Source organism: Strigops habroptila, chromosome 19 (genome assembly GCF_004027225.2).
Source record: "Strigops habroptila isolate Jane chromosome 19, bStrHab1.2.pri, whole genome shotgun sequence".
NCBI classification, from domain to species: Eukaryota; Metazoa; Chordata; class Aves; order Psittaciformes; family Psittacidae; genus Strigops; species Strigops habroptila.
The window spans coordinates 2,548,319-2,566,800 of record NC_044295.2 but is presented as its reverse complement, the minus strand read 5'-3'; the positions used below and the strand labels follow the sequence as shown (position 1 = coordinate 2,566,800).

General features: G+C 48.1%; 2 protein-coding genes across 2 annotated transcripts; both read right to left on the bottom strand.

Moving 5' to 3' along the window:
- Positions 1–1,884: 1,884 nt before the first annotated feature.
- On the bottom strand, positions 1,885–6,988 carry LOC115617667 (keratin, type I cytoskeletal 13-like). The gene is made up of 8 exons (XM_030508483.1): positions 6,500–6,988; positions 5,548–5,630; positions 4,572–4,728; positions 4,014–4,175; positions 3,438–3,563; positions 3,055–3,281; positions 2,465–2,586; positions 1,885–1,910 (listed from the first exon to the last, which is right to left on the bottom strand). Exons 1-8 carry the CDS (start codon positions 6,986–6,988, stop codon positions 1,885–1,887), a joined length of 1,392 nt encoding a protein of 463 aa, XP_030364343.1.
- A 4,964-nt stretch (positions 6,989–11,952) lies between these two features.
- Positions 11,953–17,004, bottom strand: LOC115617654 (keratin, type I cytoskeletal 13-like). The gene is made up of 8 exons (XM_030508453.1): positions 16,420–17,004; positions 15,393–15,475; positions 14,720–14,876; positions 14,319–14,480; positions 13,758–13,883; positions 13,417–13,643; positions 12,974–13,119; positions 11,953–12,222 (listed from the first exon to the last, which is right to left on the bottom strand). Exons 1-8 carry the CDS (start codon positions 17,002–17,004, stop codon positions 12,197–12,199), a joined length of 1,512 nt encoding a protein of 503 aa, XP_030364313.1. The 3' UTR covers positions 11,953–12,196.
- Between the last annotated feature and the right edge of the window lie 1,478 nt (positions 17,005–18,482).

Genomic DNA, 18,482 nt, shown 5'->3' with positions numbered 1-18,482 from the left:
AAATCAAATGAAACTCTTATTGCTTGAGCCTTGGTACACCCAGCCCTGCCCTGAGCTCTTGGGCAAACACGGGTTCAGTTTCACTTTCCTCTGAAAAGAAAAACAAAACCAACCCAGTACAAATATTTTCACGAGTCCTTCAGGTTGATGCTTTGTTCTAGGGTGGCAGGAGGGAAATGCCGGCGCCGACAGCAGTGCAAAGGGAAAACTCAGCTGCCAAATCCACAGGTTTTAGTTTCGGTGGGACACCATCTCTCACTTGGGTTTGATTCCCACGTTCGCAGCTCCAGGGTGTCACACGAGGGTTGGTTTGTACGCAGGGGCAGCTGCTGGGGAGAAATCTCGGTGTGGGCAGAGCGAGGTGCAAAGCTGGGCCAGCAACACGGTGTGTGAGCCACGGGCACCAACCTCCCCCGGTGCACCTCAGCCTGAGCCTGGTGCCAGCGGTTCTGCTCCCAGCTCTGCACCGCGTCCCGCTGCTCCTCACGGCCCCGTCCACCAGGGATCAGTCGTGTTACTTCTCTGCTGGGGAGCCAAAACACCTCCCTTGGCCTCGGCCCAGCTCCCTGCTCACTGCGGCGCTCAGGCTGAGCACCAGCCCAGGCTGGGGTGCTGTTCGTTCTCCCAGGCATGTGCAGTACTCAGGAGTGGGATTTGGGGAAATGCATTTGCTTTTGTGCTTCAAATGCTTTTTAATTTCTCAGCACAGGTCTCCAAAATAAATTTACATGTGGTTAAGTGTGAGAAGTGCTGGTGCCATGTTACACAGGCTATAAAAAGGGCTTTCAGGCCACCCGCTGTCTCTGTCCTGTGGGTGTCTCTGCACATCTGTGGGTGTCCAACCACCTCTTGGCTGTCTCAAGAGAAGACATTCACAATAAAATTAGAATGCTGCCATCTCAGCACCTGCGCTGGGCTCTGCTGACTGCCACCCAAGAGGGGAGGCACTCGGGCTGCATGGTCCCTCTCCCCATGCAGATGTCTGAGCACACGAGATGGGATGTGCTCCGCAGAGAGGCAGACTCGTGTAACAGGAGTCCCAGGTGGAGTCAGGAGACACATTCCTGCAGTGCAGTCTGTTAAGAGGTGCATGACTGACACTGTGCTCCACAGCAGCCTACATGTCTCATCGTTTAGTGCCTGACATATCTGGAGAGCAGCTGGAGATGTGCACCAGGGATGGCTGCTAAGCCATAACTGTCTGTGGGTATAGACCACCCTCATCTTGCTTTTCCAGGGAAATTTCTGTCCATGATCTCTCTGTTCCCTTTTCACTGATGAGCTCCAGCTCCACTCACTTCCTCCTCTGTTGTTTTGCAATGAATTTAGGGAAAATGCTCTGTGGGCAGCCCACAGGCACCTGCCTGATCTGTTCATGTAGGGCATGGGGGATGTCGTGCAGGAATGGGCCATGTGTGCTACGGGGTTTGACAGGGAGGAGGAGAAGGACAGGACCTGTGAGGTCAGCGAGGCCATTCCCTGGCTCCTGCTGGCAAAGCAGCTCTGTTCCCAGGGAGGTGGGATCCCGAGCAGCTCAGGTGGCCCTTGTGCATGGATCAGCACCTGCTTTTCTAAAGGAAGGCAGTTTCCAGACACAGGCTCTTGATTGCATCAGGCAGAAGCAAAGTTTTATTAGAGAAGTTTTTTCACCAGCAGGTACACAGTGATCCTGACTAACTCCAGTAACTTCTAGAGGTTGCAGCGTTACAGAACAGAAGCAGCAGAACAGAGAAGAGAAGGTGGCTCCCAACAGGCCCCTTAAATACATGGCAAAGCATCACTGAGTTACTTCTACTTTCTCTGCAGAGAGGTGTGCAGTGAACATTGTGTGTTCTTGGTTTTTCTGTGGGTTTCTCTGTATTTCATCTTCTAGTCCATTCCTCCTTAATCACAAATTCTCCTGCAGGTCACTGGAGAAGAAATATGGCAGCATTATTTGATTGGAACAGAGATAAAACCCTTCAAATAACAAAACTTTGCTCTGTGTAGTGCCCTTATTTCAAGAGCACACTCTGTTAAACCAGAGTGGTTGGCAGACAACTGAGAAAACCCCAGAGATTCCCTAAATAATTGTGTTTTAGTGGGAATTTGTACTTGTAAAGTTACAGATTTGCTCTTTTCACTCCAGACTCTCTTGCTAAGCTTTTCTGACTGTCATCTTCTTTACTTCTGTTTCCAGATCTTTCCTTCATGTCTCATTTCCCCAGCTTTCTCCTCTTAGTTCTGCTGCTCCCTCTTGTCTCTCAGCTGTTCTCTGCAGCTCCACGCTCACTCTGAGCTCTCTTTAATCCCGTTTCTTTCTGACACAGCTAGTTCTGCACTGCAGTTGAATGCACTGCAGCCCATCATACCTGTACCATAGTAACTCTCTGCAAAGATACCAAGAGCATGTCCTAAGAGAATGTGGTGTTACAGGAACAAACTGAATCAAACGGTTTTCCTTTTGAGAAACCACAGCTCTTACCTATGTCCCCAGTCTTGCAGGGTGGGACCTGGGGCTGGCAGTGGGAAGATGAAGTTGCCGTGTAGGTGTGGCTTGTCCTAATGACTCCTCCTCCTACACCAGTTCCGATTCCTCCTCCATGACTAGCGGGATACATTTGGTGAGAGCAAACAGGCAATTTTAGAACTGTACATGACACTGGCTGACTACATGTCAAGGCTCAAACTGTGTCCTTTATAGGGGTTAGGGTATTTTACATTGTGTTCTTTTTTCACTTTCAGGGTTCCTTCACATTTATGCTTCCCTTTGGCATGGAAATGCAATGCAGAGCATTGCAAGTAATTCGTATTTTAACATTCTGCTGACAGAATACTAGTAGTTACGATGTTGTAACTAGCAGTTAACAGATTGGGTTTCTCTGCTTTGCAAATTCCAAGGAGTAACATTTAGTTCAGATTTGAATGCTCATCACAGCGAAGCTGCTCATGAGACAACTTTAGCATCTCAAAGAGAGCATTAAGGTAGATTAAAGCTTCTGTTGGATTCCCCATCTGTCATACAGATCCTTGATGTTTTCATTTATTCTCTAGTGGATTTAGAGATCTACATACATAAGGTCCTGCTGTCCTCCTTCCAACAAGCACCGGTAGGTCTGAATCTCCTGCTCCAAACGGCACTTGACGTCCAGTAAAGTCTTGTACTCTTGGTTCTGGCACTCTATTTCCGCTCTTATTTCAGCCAATTGCTGCTCCACGCACGTGATCTGGTTCTGGAGCTCACCGAGGAGGGTGTTGTACTGGCACTCAGTCTCAGCCAGAGAGGATTCCAAATTATTTCTCTGATAAACAAGATGTAACCAAAGAAACAACATTCATTTAAATGTCACCCTGGAGATGAAAGAGCTGCTCACCCCCACCACACTAGTTGCTCGGTGTGGCTGTTCAAGAAGGCCAGCAATAACCTCATCACAGCTGTAGGGACATTCACCACTCACCTGGCTGAGCTGAGCCTGCAGATCGATTTCCAGGGCTTGCAATTGGCGTCTCAGTTCAGTCACCTGGTTGTTGCACGTCTCCACCTCCTGACCGCTTGTAATAACCTCCCGATTCACCTCCTCAATCTGAAAATCACCAATCCAGAAGAAAGAGCATCAGGGAATATCTGTGCAAGTTGGACTTGCTTTTAGAGAAGCAGAATACAGCTGGCATAAAGAAAAGTGAGCAGGGCAAGTTCCCTGCTCCGGACGTTAACCGCCGGCTTCAGCAGCTCACTTTCTTTATACATCACATTAAGCTTGTGGCTATTAAATCTCTTTAATCCAACTGTGGAGTATCTTAGCTCCAACAACACACCACAAGGCCTTGTGGCAAAGGCTGCTCTTCCAGACAGGTCATAACAAACTGGTCACACAGGCCTGTGTCTCCTGTGGAGCACAGTGTATAGTAAGCATTGATCTTGGGCTTCACTGTAAGGGAAGAACTGCTTATTGTCTCGAGGTCTGTTTCCCAAAATCCTCCTGTATCCTGAAGTGTGCATGTGTGTCCGTTGGGAGCAGGCATGTGTCACTTACCTTACACTCGTACCAATCCTCAACTTCCTTGCGGTTGCGCGCTATCAGTGTCTCATACTGGCATCTCAAATCCTCCAAGATTTGCCTGAGATCTGGTCCAGGGCAGGCATTGACCTCCACGCTCACATCTCCAGTGTATTGTTTTCTCAGGCAATTCATCTCCTGGAAATAGAACCCAGATCAGATGCACACTGGGGATTGAAAGACAACACAAAAGAGCAGAGCTGGGTGGCTGAGGACAGCCCTTTGCGAGGGGTGCCCCCGAGCTGTGGCTGCAGAAAGCGCTGGAAGATGGTGCAAGTGTTGGGTAACTTCTTTCCTCATCCAACTGGAATCAGCAGCAATTTCACCCCGCTCTGGCACTCCCAGCACTGGCGAGAGCAGCGTTCACATCTCTGCCCGAGCTCCCCCCATCCCAGGCAGGTCTGAACCCCAAAGAGTTTGATGGAAAGCTGTGGTGTGAAAGTGGCTTTTCTTCACTTTTAAACCTAAAGCACATTCACGAAGGCAGTTTTCTGTCAGGGCCATGGTGCTCCCATGAGCTGGGCAGGATCCTACCTCCTCGTGGTTCTTCTTGAGGCAGCAGAGCTCCTCCCGCAGCGACTCGAGCTGCGCCTCCAGGTCAGACCTGCAGAGCGTGAGCTGGTCCAGGACCTGCCGCAGGCCGTTGATGTCAGCCTCCACGCTCTGGCGCAGGGCCAGCTCCGTCTCGTACCTGCCGGAGAGCAGTGACATCTCACACGTGCTCGGTTCATGCAGAGATCTCCTTCCTTGCTCAACTACCTGCTCTAAACGGCAGTTTGTTCTCTAAGCTGAATGCCCTGTGCATTGGATTTCTGCATTGCACTTAATGTCTGTTCTGTGGAAGCTTTTCTTCCTCATCTGTTTTTTTCCTGCTCCTGATCACTGTGTGTTTGATATCATAGCATCATAGAATCATAGAATGGTTTGGTTTGGAAGGGACCCTAAAACTCATCCAGTTCCAACCCCCTGCCACGGGCAGGGACACCTTCCACTAGAGCAGGTTGCTCCAAGCCCCTGTGTCCAACCTGGCCTTGAACACTGCCAGGGATGGAGCATTTACTACTTCTCTGGGCACCCTCAGCACCCTCACAGGGAAGAGCTTCTACTAAGATCTCATCTCAATCTCCCCTCTGGCAGCTTAAAGCCCCCTTGTCCTGTCCCTACAGGCCCTTGTAAAAAGTCACTTAGCCAGCTGTGTTTCTGTTTTGCTGATCCCAGTCTACACTGCTCTGTGATTGAAATGCACCAACCACACCACTAAGGACCACTCCCTGCAGTATGGGTCCCCAGCCCTCACCACAAGCACTTGCCAAATGCTTTACCCAAGAATACTAATTAAGGGAGGGCTGGTGACCAAGAGCAAGATGCCTTTCATCACGCCACCCTCTCCTAATGTGGTGTTGGAGTGAGACTTGTCTGAAGTCTGTAATTACACATTGAGACTCCACAAGTGAGATGTAAAGGAGCAGGGAGGAGGCAGCAGGGTCCATCTGCACAGAGGGACACTCACTTCACTCGGAAGTCATCAGCAGCCATCCTGCTGTTATCAATGTCCAGAATGATCTTGTTGTTATCAATGGTTGCGCAGACAATCTGGAAGAGAGCAGACCATGAGAGATGTCTTGTTTCTCTCTGCTGTTTTACTCTATATGTCTATCTAGATTGCAGTTAGGCAGGATCCCTTCACAAGCTCCTTTTTCTGTTACCTTCTGAATTAAGTAACCTTTTTCCTTGAGCAGTTTGCAGGAGCTTTGCCTCCTTCACTCACAGTCAGTAAAGAGGTCAACTGTGTAAAGGCTGGTGGTCAAAGAGCTCTGAGATGGAAGTTTCCAGTTTCGAGATCTAAAGGCAAGTCCCAAAGGTGCTTCACAAAGAAGTGAACCTAAAGAACCTTCCTTAAGACATTACATCTCAGCTGACATTCAAGCTGGTCTGTTCTGGGCTTCAAGCTTAAGGATCCTCAGGGAAGATAGTTGGAAGGCATCTTTAAGCCTTAAGATCAGCCATAACTTTCACTGTGGACATACTAATATCAAGCTGTTTGTGCCACTGTGGCAATCAGTTTCAGACACTCAGCTTGTCTCACCTAGAATTTACAATGCCTTGTTTGATACAGCATTTGTGTGTTTTGCTCTGGTTCTACAGTTCTCTTTGCTTTGCTTTCCTACTGGGCTGACACCACTACATCTCCTCAGAGCACACTTGGTATCAGATTCATAACTGTATAGTCCAAACCCAATGTAACAAAGCAGCCTTTTCCTTTTGAAGAGTATCACCCCACCTGTATCACCCTGCAGCATGTCTTTGATGTGCACCCACAACATGCCATAGGGCAACTTGCCAAAATTTGTTTGCAAAGACATTTAGCAGCACCAAGTTAGCTCTAACAGTTGCAGTAGGTTCTAAGTACAAATGGAGACATAAGCTTTAAATGGGGAAGGAACAAGTGAAAAGAGGGTTACCTGGTTCTGAAGATCTTCGATTTCTTTGTAATAGCAGCTGTAGTCCCGGGGCTCGCAGGAGAGGCCCTGTGTCGCATACCACTCTCTGATTCTGCATTCCAGTTCAGCATTTTCCTTCTCCAAGCACTTCACCTTGTCCAGGTAGGAAGCCAGGCGGTCATTGAGATTTTGCATGGTGACCTTCTCATCGCAAGATGAAAGCAAACAGTCGCCACCAAGACCACCAACAACCACACCGCCTCCAAGGCCAAAACCGAGGCCATTGCCATAGCAGTTGCCACCTCCAAAGCTCCCACCAGCCAAGCTACCAACACTCAGTCCCCCTCCATAATTCACTCCACCGCAGTAACTCCTTCCAGAAAAACCTCTGCCACTGCCTATCGCATAGGAAGAAATCCGTGCTCCACCACCACCACCAACGATACAGCTGCCACCACTGCTCCTGCCTTTGCTAGACACAGTAATAGTCTCCTTAATGTTGCAACTCATGGCGACAGCAGTTGGAAATGCAAGCAGAAGCCCAAAGCAAGATGCACAGCTTGATATTAAATCAGACTGCGAACTGTCCGTGGCGGAGAAACTCTATTTATACCTTCCAGAGTGGGTGTCACCACTGAATCCTCTTCCCATAAGGCCAGCTACCCCAGCCATTGGTGCCAAGAATAATTTCTCAAAGGGAAGTTTCCTTTTAGGAATCCTGGTAGACAAGGAAGATACTTTACATGTCTCTTGCTAATTTCAAAAATACATTAGCAATAATGTTTTATGAATCATCAGCTTTTTGTTTATGATGCAAACTTTACAACATTAAGCCAGGAAAAACACTGTCCTAAATTATATACCAGGAAGAAATCATTAAAGGCTATTGCATCAAAGAGCTCTTTATCTCTCATTAATTTATTTTCATTTTATTTTGAGTTGAATAAGCAGTTTTCATGCAAGGTGCTGATGTTGGAATATGTAAGATGAAAAAGAACGAATAAATACGAAGTTTGACTCTCGAATGATGTATGAGGAATGATGTAAGAACTTTGTGGAAAGATCAGAGACGCAGAGATTAACCTTTAAGTCTCTCCATTGGCAAAATGACAAATCCAGAACACTGCTACAAGACAAGTGAGGCTGTAGAGTGATCTCTTAATGGAGACGGATGAAAGGTGCCTCATGTGTGATCATGGCTCTCCAGTAATGCGCAAAGGTTTTGTTTCTTATGTGGAGAGTGTAAAGTGTAAAAGCACTTGACGTATTTCCTGTTGCTCAGTGAAAGGTATTTCTGCAGTTTTCATCATTATGGAGAGTGATTGTTCCAGCAAAGGGTGGGAGCTTTGGAATGGTGAATGGGAGTGGAAACATCCTATGGCCAATTCTCTGTCTATATGTGCTGCATTCTAATAAGAGGTTTGGGATCATGTCCTAGGAAATATAAAGGCAGGATTGCTGATACAGCTGGCAGAGCAGTCATGGCCCTATAGAGTTCTGCAGTGGCTCAGAGAAGAGATGGATGAAGCACAAACTAGAGGCTCTTCTCTATCACTGATGTCTCCAAATCTAACTAGGCAGAGAAAATAAAAATAAGAATCCTTTCACTCTTCTGACATCACAGTTTAGGCTAAGCTGATTTTCATGAGTGTATTGCGAAGGCTCAAGAGCAGTGGGCTTCTCTCTAGGGAGAACCTGTTTCTACTGACATGGAGCAAGAGACAGGCGTTCCAGAGCTTTCTGAAACTAACTGTTCACTGCAAGGAGTTCTCCAAGCCTGCTTCACCAGGGAGCAAGTGCTCAAATCCTCACTCTGTGTCAGGGTTATGGATTGGAGTAGGTGTTAGTATGGCAAGTAAATAATCTCACTTATTGAAGGGCTGAATTGTCCCAGTATTCATGGATTTGCCCATCATTTTATTGTTCTTATTCTCCTTATTTCTGTTTAAAAGATGCCTCCCCTCATCTCTTCTTCCTGGGATATTACTTATCTAGTACAGTGAAAGCCAGCAGCATTCTGGTGATATCTCCAGCAAGCTGGAGACAGAGGTGTGGAGAGACCTGCTCAAAGGGATTTATTCAAAGACAGAGAGCCTGCCTCTGGCAGAGTCTGCCGTTGAACGTGGGTCTCCTGTGTCAGACCTCAGTGCCTGCATGTCAGCCTGCCCTTCCTTCAAGTTGTGCTCCACTCAGCCCCTAAATACAAAGGAGCAAAGCTCAGGATAGGCAAAAACTCTAATAAAGTTATTGTGCATAGGAAGGAATACCTGGATTTCATTACTAGGACTGGAGAACATAATTGGAGTCAGGGTGTGGTGGTAAGAATGAACCGAAACTGATGTAACGTTGCATCGCTTGAAGCTTTGCCTGTCCCGCATATGATTCCTCTGGAGTTTCCCAACAGCTGTCTGCAGCAAGCATCTCTTCTGAGTGAGCACACATTCCTTCCCCGGCTCCACACTTATCGTTTTAGCACATCAGAATAATGCAGGCAGAAACATGGAATGACTTTACTCCTTTGTGGGAGTGGAGGATGTCTACATGCCTATCGCGGTAGTTATTGTGGAGGGCAGAGAGGATGCCTCCTGCTTTTCGGAGGTACCCCATGGGCTGGAGCTTTATCCCTTAGACTCAGCTCCTCCTGCTGCCTCCAGCAGGCCCCTTTGCCCAGGATCTTCACGTGGCACACACTTGGCCTCTCTCTTGCTATTTTCCTTTTCGTCTTCAGGAAATGGGTGAACTGGTTAAGCTAAGATAGAATTAAATAATTGTTCTGAAGACCCTAAAAAAGTAAATTAAGATTTTCCTCCTATTTTCTTTCAGTTATTTGAGCTCAGAAGCTCCCTGGGTCTCTTTCATTAGCACAAAGAAATACGTAAATCTCATGGAAATGTGGTTTCCAGACTGAGGTTTGCAGCTCCATAATTTGCAGCTCTTTAATATAAAGGTTGTTTCCAGGATGTTTTCTGCTGGGGAACAGTTTATCACAAGGTACCTTCTCATGAGCTGCTTTCCAGACGCATCCCAACCTGTAGGACCACAAACAAGAGCTACGTCTGTGCAGCCCTGGGGGCTTTCCAGAGGCATATTCATAAAGTCTGGTTCATTGGAGTCCTTGTCATTAGGTCTCTTTCACCTCTCAGGAATTTAGGACAGCTCCTTTGTGGAAGTGCATGGTCTGTGCCTGCTGGCCCCGGTGGGAAGGGTGGGAAGGCCTTTGGTAGGAGCACAGGGAAGCAGGTGGAGCAGCTAGATGTCAGCAGCAGTTCGCAGGAGGAGAAAACTAGCCCAGATCCGGTGGGAATCAGCTGGAGCTCCCAGGAGAAAGCGACAAGCTTTATGTGTTGTAGGTCGCCTGGAGTTTCCAGCAGACTGGAAACTGGAAGAGCATCAGTACAGTAGCTTTGTATTTTTAGAAATGAGAGTGTGAGGACTCGTAGACTGGGAAGAACCAAGGCTGGGAAGTGCAGCAGTGGGGTTTTTGCACCGTGTCTTTGCATTGCATAAGGCAGGAGAGGACAATGGGAAAGGAAGAGGGGAAACATTTTCTGACTTCTTCTCTGAGAGCTCTGAGAGCAACTGGGGTGTAAACAGAGGAGTCCAACCAGTGGAAATTTGCCATTATAACCATGATAAGTATCTCTTTTGGTCTCTTGTGAAGCACTGGCCTTACATGGCTACTGAGAGATTTCTGCATCAAGTCTGGGACTTTCTGTAGGGCTGGAACTAATCTTTAAAGAAGACCTGATCCACAGTCTTTGTTTAAAAACTTCTACCTGTGGCCATTCTTTTGAGTCATTACTGCAGATGTTCTAGTGCTGCATTTTCTTATTTGCTCTAGCCCCTGGATACTATTGGGTAGATGGAATAGATCTTCTCTCCATGGTGTTTTACAGCAGGAGAAGGGCCCCTTTCACCTGCTCCCTGATACATTAATGATTGGGCTTCTTCAGACACTTGCCAAGCTACGGGCCTTGGAGGTGCTGCTGTCCTGGAAGGTTTCAGGTTGTGTTAAGTCTGTTTCTGTACTGACAGAGAAATTAGTGTCTATATAAAAGAATTGTTGCTAGCAAAGTGTGCCACTGTACTGCATAAATGGTCCTGAGATGCTTTTGTCTTTGTACCCTTTGTCCTCCTCCCTGAGACTGGCAGCTCCATAACCTCCAGCTTTTGCCAGAAATGAGTAACCAGGAGTTTTGCTTTGCCAGGTCATCTCACCAGTGAATGTGACTGTAACAGCCACATCACAGCGTAACAGCAGCATCCAGTGCTGCTGTTCAGCTCTGAACCTGCAGGGTGGGGTGGACATGTAAAACCCATCACTGCTTGGTTTCCTGGACCAACAGACAATCCCCAGAACACCCTCCAGCTCCTGATGGCTTTTAACTGATCAGTCTGCAAGCTCACCAGGGCTGGTTCCCAGGGCTGCACCCACCACAAGTGCTGCAGGGCCCTGACTTACCAAGCTGCTGCCTTCGCATCTCCAGACAGGTCAGTGTCAGGACACATGCCCACACCATGCCAGTCCTCCTGACTCAGCCCCAGCTACGGGGCTGCTGTTCAAGGCCCAAGGAGGGAGGGACCTATGCCTTGCTCGTGAGGTTTGAGACATACTGGCTCAGGGCATCCAAGGGCCCTAGATGGCTTTTTTCCCCACTCTATTCTCTATTGAGCTGCACTTTTTCAGCTCCCATCCTGCCCTCTCCAGTTCTCCAGAGAAGGTGTGTTTAATGTAAAGATGATCTTTCATCTTTACATTATGTTCATCTTTACATTATGGCTCCTCATGTTCAGGTTGAAACTCTTTGAAATAGGATGACCAGTAAATGACTCAGTCACTATGTGAAAATAGGCAGGATATAAACCTTTTGCTTCCAATCCTTTTCCCAACGGGAAAATTCCTATAAAATGCAAGCAATGGGTCGGAGTATAAGCTGTGTCAGCAGAAATTGAATCAGTTCTGGAGACCAAGATTTCTTCTTGAACCTAATCAGAGTCCCCAGGCTGGGTGATGTAGTATGAGAGGCTCAGCCCAGATGTGTCAGCACTGCACTAGGGCCGAGGCAAGCCGTCTCCATTACTGACTCTCAGAATGTTTCTGAAGCTGTGTTGTAGCACAGTGCTCTGTGGGCAGCCCACAGGCACCTGCCTGATCTGTTCATGTAGGGCATGGGGGATGTCGTGCAGGAATGGGCCATGTGTGCTACGGGGTTTGACAGGGAGGAGGAGAAGGACAGGACCTGTGAGGTCAGCGAGGCCATTCCCTGGCTCCTGCTGGCAAAGCAGCTCTGTTCCCAGGGAGGTGGGATCCCGAGCAGCTCAGGTGGCCCTTGTGCATGGATCAGCACCTGCTTTTCTAAAGGAAGGCAGTTTCCAGACACAGGGCTCTTGATTGCATCAGGCAGAAGCAAAGTTTTATTAGAGAAGTTTTTTCACCAGCCGGTACACAGTGATCACACAACTGGTGAGCTCCAGCAATAGTCATGGTGCTTGGGCACATGCAGCAATACAGATTGGAAAAAGCACTTAGCAAAATAAAGCAGAATGTGGCCCAACGCTCTGCTCATCCCTCTGACACATGGCTTAGCATTGCTGAGTAATACAGAAGAGCACGTCCCTGCTCTCTGCAGGGGCATACGCTAAATATCCTTTCTCTTCACCCATGGCTCTGGAGGAAGAGATTCAGGGTTCTCTTGTTGGATATTCTCATTTCTCTGCTTAATCACAAATCCTTCTGCAAGGCACTGAAGAGATTAAAGGAAACATTATTTTGTTTATAGCAAAAATAGATTTTTTCCCACACTGTCACTCTATACCCACGCTCATTCCACAAGCCAATGAGATCAGAACTCCAGATAAACAGTGTGCTTCCTGGAAAGGCCTGCTTGCTGCCTGCCAGCCCGGCACATGGGGTTGGGAGCTCGCTGGAGCACGCTCTGCCCTCGTACATGAACACACCAAATGGTGGAAGCTGCAGCCCTTGCCACTGCAGCAATCTGGGTGCAGGAATGGCATCAGGGTCCCTGCCAGCACAGTGCCCTGCTCACACTCCTCATGGACCAACTGTCACCATATTTCTGTCTTTCTTTTTCAATTTGCCTGGAAATTTCCCCTTGAACTAGTGCGAGTAGTTTTCTGCCAGTATCCCCATGGTTCCTGCTTTTTTTCCTGATTTCTGGGCACTTGCTTTCTCCTATTCTTTCCTTTGTGCCAGATTTCATGTCAGCCCTTTCTCCATGATCTCTGTGCCTTGCCTGCCAGCCTGTCCCTCTCGTTTCCATCCCTCTGCCCTCTCATCCCCTTTTGCATCCTAGCAGAGTCACAGATCCTGACAGCACTTGTAGCCACTCCCCTGTGGCCTCCCATCATGTGTTTCCCAGTCACCTCACCATAAAACTTCCAAATAATAACACCTGTAAGCTACGTGGGAAAGGTCCCCGTTGCTGCTTGTGCTTGGTGCACTGTGGAAATCCTGTCGAGTGTTGCAGTTCTTACCTTGTATCTCCGCAGCTGCACAGGATGGCATCTGGGAAGACGAAGTATAAGTGTGGCTTGTTCGAATGATACCTCCTCCTCCTATTCCACTTGTTCTTGCAACTCCTCCTCCTAGACCTGAGGACTGACCAATTCCTCCTTGCTGACTAAGGGGACAGGAAAATAGCATTTCAGTGATAGCAATGGCAGATGAACTGGAACTGCAGCTTTTTACTGTCCCTGCTGCTCCCAATCGGCAGAATATTGCAGTGACCTTTCTTGTGGCAATGGCTGGCACAGGGTGGGAAGCAGATTGTCAGCCCTGATTGCCAGGCAGACGGGTAGGGCAGTGAGGGTGAAGGGGCTGTGCAGTGCCATCACCTATTGTTCACTTTCCTGGTGTGTTAAAATACGCAGGACAGGGTATTTTATTGTGTCTTTTGGTGCATCTCAAGCCTACTTACATAAGGTCCTGCTGTCCCCCCTCCAGCAGGCAGCGGTACGTGTGGATCTCCTGCTCCAGGCGGCATTTGACGTCCAGCAGGATCTTGTACTCTTGGTTCTGGCACTCCATTTCTGCCCGCAGATCAGCCAGTTGCTGCTCCACGCACGTGATCTGGTTCTGGAGCTCAGCAAGGTGGTTGTTGTAGCGACACTCTGTCTCAGCCAGCGAGGATTCCAGGTTGTCCCTCTGAAGGGTGACATGAGGCACCAGGACAGGATGAGAAACACTGCATTTAACTGTGAATTCTGACATCAAATGTAACTGTGAGGCAGGTGAGCTTGAGACCCGTTCGGCACCCACCTGGCTGAGCTGAGCTTGGAGATCAATTTCCAGGGCTTGCAATTGGCGTCTCAGTTCAGTCACCTGGTTGTTGCACGTCTCTACCTCCTGACCACTTGTAATAACCTCCCGATTCACCTCCTCAATCTGAAAATCACCAATCCAGAAGAAAGAGCATCAGGGAATGTGTAACATAAGTCAGATGTACTAAGTAAATTGGAGAGTATTAAGGAAATTGCAGAGAAGCTAGCAAAAGCATGACATGGGAAAGATTTGGGTCAACTCTCTCATCCTAATGGAGAGTAAACTTTGTTGTTCTTCTAATAGTACTGCTGTCCAGTTAGTTCTCACCACTGGCTGCTTTATAAAGAGTTCCTGTCTCAAGTGTCACTAACATGCAGCACTTTCCATCACCCCATGGCAGGGACACAGAGTGGCAGCATCCCCTGTAGCATTTGGTCCAGTCAAACCAATGTTAAAGGCTGTTACAGTGCGTTGTGTGGTTTTAATGTGTGATAGACGACTGTGGAACCATTGCTGCGTGTTAGCTGGGGAAGGTCAGAGCTGTGTAATTTTACTCACCTTGCACTCATACCAATCCTCAACCTCTTTGCGATTGCGTTCAATCAGTGTTTCATACTGGCACCTCATCTCCTCCAGGATCTTTCTGAGGTCTGGGCCAGGGCACGCATTGACCTCCACGCTCACATCTCCAGTCGATTGTTTCCTTAAACAGCTCATCTCCTGCAAACACCACCCAGAGCAGCTCAGTTTTTAAAAAGAAGGAAAAAAGTGCAGGAGCCAAGTTCCCTGGTAGGGAAGAGCCGAACCCCTGGCAGAGCCCATCTCTGCTGGATGTTCAGAGCTCCCATTCACATGTATTGTCTCCATCAGCCACTTGCCCCCTGCAGCCAGCACCCGAAGGGTGGGAACCATGGGGAGGGAGTCTGATGGATCCTTGCACAGAGTGGGCAGGATCCTACCTCCTCGTGGTTCTTCTTGAGGCAGCAGAGCTCCTCCCGCAGCGACTCGAGCTGCGCCTCCAGGTCAGACCTGCAGAGCGTGAGCTGGTCCAGGACCTGCCGCAGGCCGTTGATGTCAGCCTCCACGCTCTGGCGCAGGGCCAGCTCCGTCTCGTACCTGCCAGCAAGGAGGAGATGTCGGTATCTGACACCACCGTGTGCTCTTTTCATTTGGCCATCCGTCTTTCTCACAGTAGTAGTTTCCTAACTGGCCTAGCAGGAAGCTAACAATAGTTTGAGGCTTGCTCTGCCAAATCTGCCCTCAGTCTGCCTTCTCAGGACCTTCTTCACTTGGGTCAAGCTGTCACTCACCATGTTTCTGTCCTCCAACAGGAAAATCAAAAGCTTTCCCTTTGAAAGACACCAAGTGCTAGGACAGCAGCTCGGGCGAACCCATGCTGCTCCCTGTGTGCAGAGCCCTTCTGCTTTCTGAAGAACTCTAATCTCTACTCTAAACCATTTTCTTGTCCCAAACTTTCCACCTGGAACTGCTACTAATTAAGGCAGCTCTAGAGGCAATGGATGGAAGAGCTTGTCCTTGCCAGGGGATCGCAGGAGCCCTGTCCAAGAGCTCCTTCCCACCAGCTCTGCGAGTGGGAGCAGTGACGGGAAGGGACAGCCAGGGGGTACTCACTTCACTCGGAAGTCATCGGCTGTCATCCTGCTGTTATCGATGTTCAGAATGATCTTGTTGTTGTCTATGGTTGCGCAGACGATCTGGAAAAAAGCATATTCACTCCTGAATCCTCCTCCTCGTATCCTCAGGCTCAAGTGTACCCACTGACCAATGCTACCTTCCCTTGCTCTGGTTTTTACTACTGGGTGCAGGCATGGGGGAGCTGAGGAGAGCAGCAGTCACAGGAGGAGTGTTCTGTGAAGTGAAGGCATTAAAATGATAAAACACGTGGTGCTGATGCAGACAGCCAGGGAGGTACAATTAGTGTTGTCCAGCTTCTGCCCCACTCCACCTACCCTTTGAAATCTAAATCTTACTTTCATGGGTAAGAGATCTAAAAGTTTGTTTCAAGGTTTAATTATAAGTCTGTCTCATTCTGTCTGCTTCCTGGATTCTTTTCCTTTTATTCTTCTTCACGCGTTGACATCTGAGAGTTTTTGCCAAACACACTTTGCAAGTGTTTGTAATTGCAAATCGCACACTCGGGATGGGGCTGGAAATGCTTTCTTTGTCCTTGTTTTTAATGAGCTGTCCCATATTTCCCCAATTCTGTATGGAAAAGTAAACTTGTAACAAATTAAATAAGTTTTAACTGGAATTCTGCAAGACTGATGTCAGAATAATGTGAATTCAGGCAAATTAATTCGATCCACTACTTATTTCTCCTTTAGTTGCTTTCTTAGCATGTATCTATTTAAACACCTTGGCGCAAACCCTAATTCAGAAAGACTACCGAGCCAATCCACATATATCCCATGAAGGTAACATTTCCCCCTTCAAACCTATCTGATGGATAAAAGCAATGGAAACCGTCCAAACACTGGAGGTTTGACCTGTGAGCTCCAGGGCGTTCTGCAGCCTGGTAATGGCTGTTTACGAAAATCATTTTACAACAGAGAATTGTTACTCTTGAGAACTGCCTGAAGTTGTGAACCAACCGTGGGAGCAGCTTACAAGGGGGAGAGCAGCTGAGAAGTGATGTTACCTGATTCTGAAGATCTTCTATTTCTTTGTAATAGCAGCTGTAGTCCCGTGGCTCACAAAAAGGGCCCTGCTTGGCATACCACTCCCTGATTCTGCACTCCAGGTCCGCATTTTCTTGTTCCAGGCACCTCACCTTGTCCAGGTAAGAAGCCAGGCGGTCGTTAAGGTTCTGCATGGTGACCTTTTCGTCACCAGAAAGAAGAATGCCATCACCAGCAAAACCACCTCCAACTACCCCTCCACCAAGACCAATACCAATGCCACCTCCCATGCCACCGCCAAAGCGAGCACTGCCACCGCTGAATCCAATGCCTGGACATCCTCCGAGGACGGCGGCTCCTAAGCCACCTCCAAAGTTTCCACCAACCAAGCTGCCAGTGCTCAGTCCTCCTCCGTAATTCACACCACCACAGTAGCTTCTACCAGAAAACCCTCGGCCACCACCTATCCCACAAGTGGTGTATCTTCCAGAAGAGACTGAGGAGATCCGTGCTCCTCCACCACCACCACCGCCACCAATCACACAGCTGCCCCCGCTGGTCCTGCCCCTGAGAGAGCCAGTTGTCTGCTTAATACTACAACTCATTTTGAGGACAGCTGCAGCTCCAACCCGAAGCCCAAAGCAAGATGCACAGCTTGATATTGAATCAGACTGCAGGTTAGTTGTTGCTGCAGATCTCTATTTATACCTTCCAAAGGGGGTGTCACCTAAAGGGTGTTTCTTCTTCCCACGGGGCTGGCTAGTCTTGCTGTTTATGCCAAGAATAAATAGCCCATAGGCAGTTTCCCTCTAGAAATCCCAGTTCACAGGGAAGATACTTTACATGTCAGCAGCTTATTCCAAAAAATAAAATAATGTTTTATGAGTCATCAGCTTTTTGTATGATGCAAACTTTACAACAAGTCAAGAAAAAAAGTTGCCCTAGATTATGTACAAAGGAGAAACATTGGTATTTATAACATCAAAGTGCCTTTTATCTTTTATTAATTTGTATTTATTTTATTCTTAGTCCAATAAACATTTTTGTAACCCATGCTATGCTAGAGTACGTGGAACAAAAATGGGAAATGAATATAAATTCTCACTTCTGAAAAGTGTAATAGTGACAGTAGCAGTGAAAAGACCAGGGATCCCATGGTGCAGGTGTCTGTCACCTGGCACAAGGACACACAGGTCTAACACAGGCTCCACTGTGAGATTTCTTAAATCTCAGAGGAAAGTCCCTCATGGGTTTAGTTCTCTGGTCGTGCAAACCTAAGAAGTCAACTTGCTCACGGTCTGTGGAGGTCAGGCCTGCTGAGTGCTGGAAGTCCTTGTGCCTGGATGTTGCACAGCCTTGCTGGAAGTGCATGAAGTACCTCTCTGATGTTATTTTCCAATTACTTTAATTGCTGTCCATGCTGCCTCTGTCTGTGGTGATTGTAGATAAAGAGATGACAGGAAAGGAAGTATCCATGGGCCATATATCCAGTTCCCAGGCTGGACTGGGATGTGATCCCGCAGGTCTTTGCCATTACCAAGATTGTGCTGAGCACAAAATAAGGAGGAGAAAAGCTTTTTGCCTTTCTGATCTGAGTCAGTCAGAGCAGCAGCAGGCATTGGCACAGCCTGGCTGGTCATGGGAGCACCATCTCCAAAACCAGGCACTAGTCAGAGGAGCGTTTGGAGAACTGGCTTCACCAATGCGAGTATCTTTCCCCAGCAGACTGCTGTAACAGTCTGGAGAGTTCTGCTCTCCAGGGGATGGAGGCTTCTGTTCCCCACAGGGTGGAATTTTCAAGCAACTCTTACTCACAAGTGACCTTTGACTCAAGTATGTCCATATTTACAGGAGCAGTTGTGATAAATCCTCTGTGAGTGTGACCTGACAGGGAACCCTGAGTGCAACCGTCATCTCTGAAGAGGGGCAGAGAAAACCTCTGCTCACACCTCAGCCCCCTCTCCTTTCCCGGTGGGAAGTTGGGTGGTTCCTGTCACCATGGGAGGAAGACTGTCCCCAGGCATATACAGATGTGATCATCTTCTCACCAGCTTAAGTGAGGACTCTCCACTCTCCAGTGAGA

Excerpts from the sequence above, each read along its gene's own strand:
- LOC115617667 (XM_030508483.1), bottom strand. The coding sequence starts at position 6,988 with ATGAGTTGCAACATTAAGGAGACTATTACTGTGTCTAGCAAAGGCAGG. Across the intron at positions 3,282-3,437 it reads TGCAGGCTCAGCTCAGCCAG|AGAAATAATTTGGAATCCTC; the intron begins GTGAGTGGTGAA and ends CTTGTTTATCAG. Across the intron at positions 2,587-3,054 it reads GGAGGACAGCAGGACCTTAT|TCATGGAGGAGGAATCGGAA; the intron begins GTATGTAGATCT and ends GTATCCCGCTAG.
- LOC115617654 (XM_030508453.1), bottom strand. The coding sequence starts at position 17,004 with ATGAGTTGTAGTATTAAGCAGACAACTGGCTCTCTCAGGGGCAGGACC. Across the intron at positions 14,877-15,392 it reads GCCGATGACTTCCGAGTGAA|GTACGAGACGGAGCTGGCCC; the intron begins GTGAGTACCCCC and ends CCTTGCTGGCAG. Across the intron at positions 13,644-13,757 it reads TCCAAGCTCAGCTCAGCCAG|AGGGACAACCTGGAATCCTC; the intron begins GTGGGTGCCGAA and ends GTCACCCTTCAG.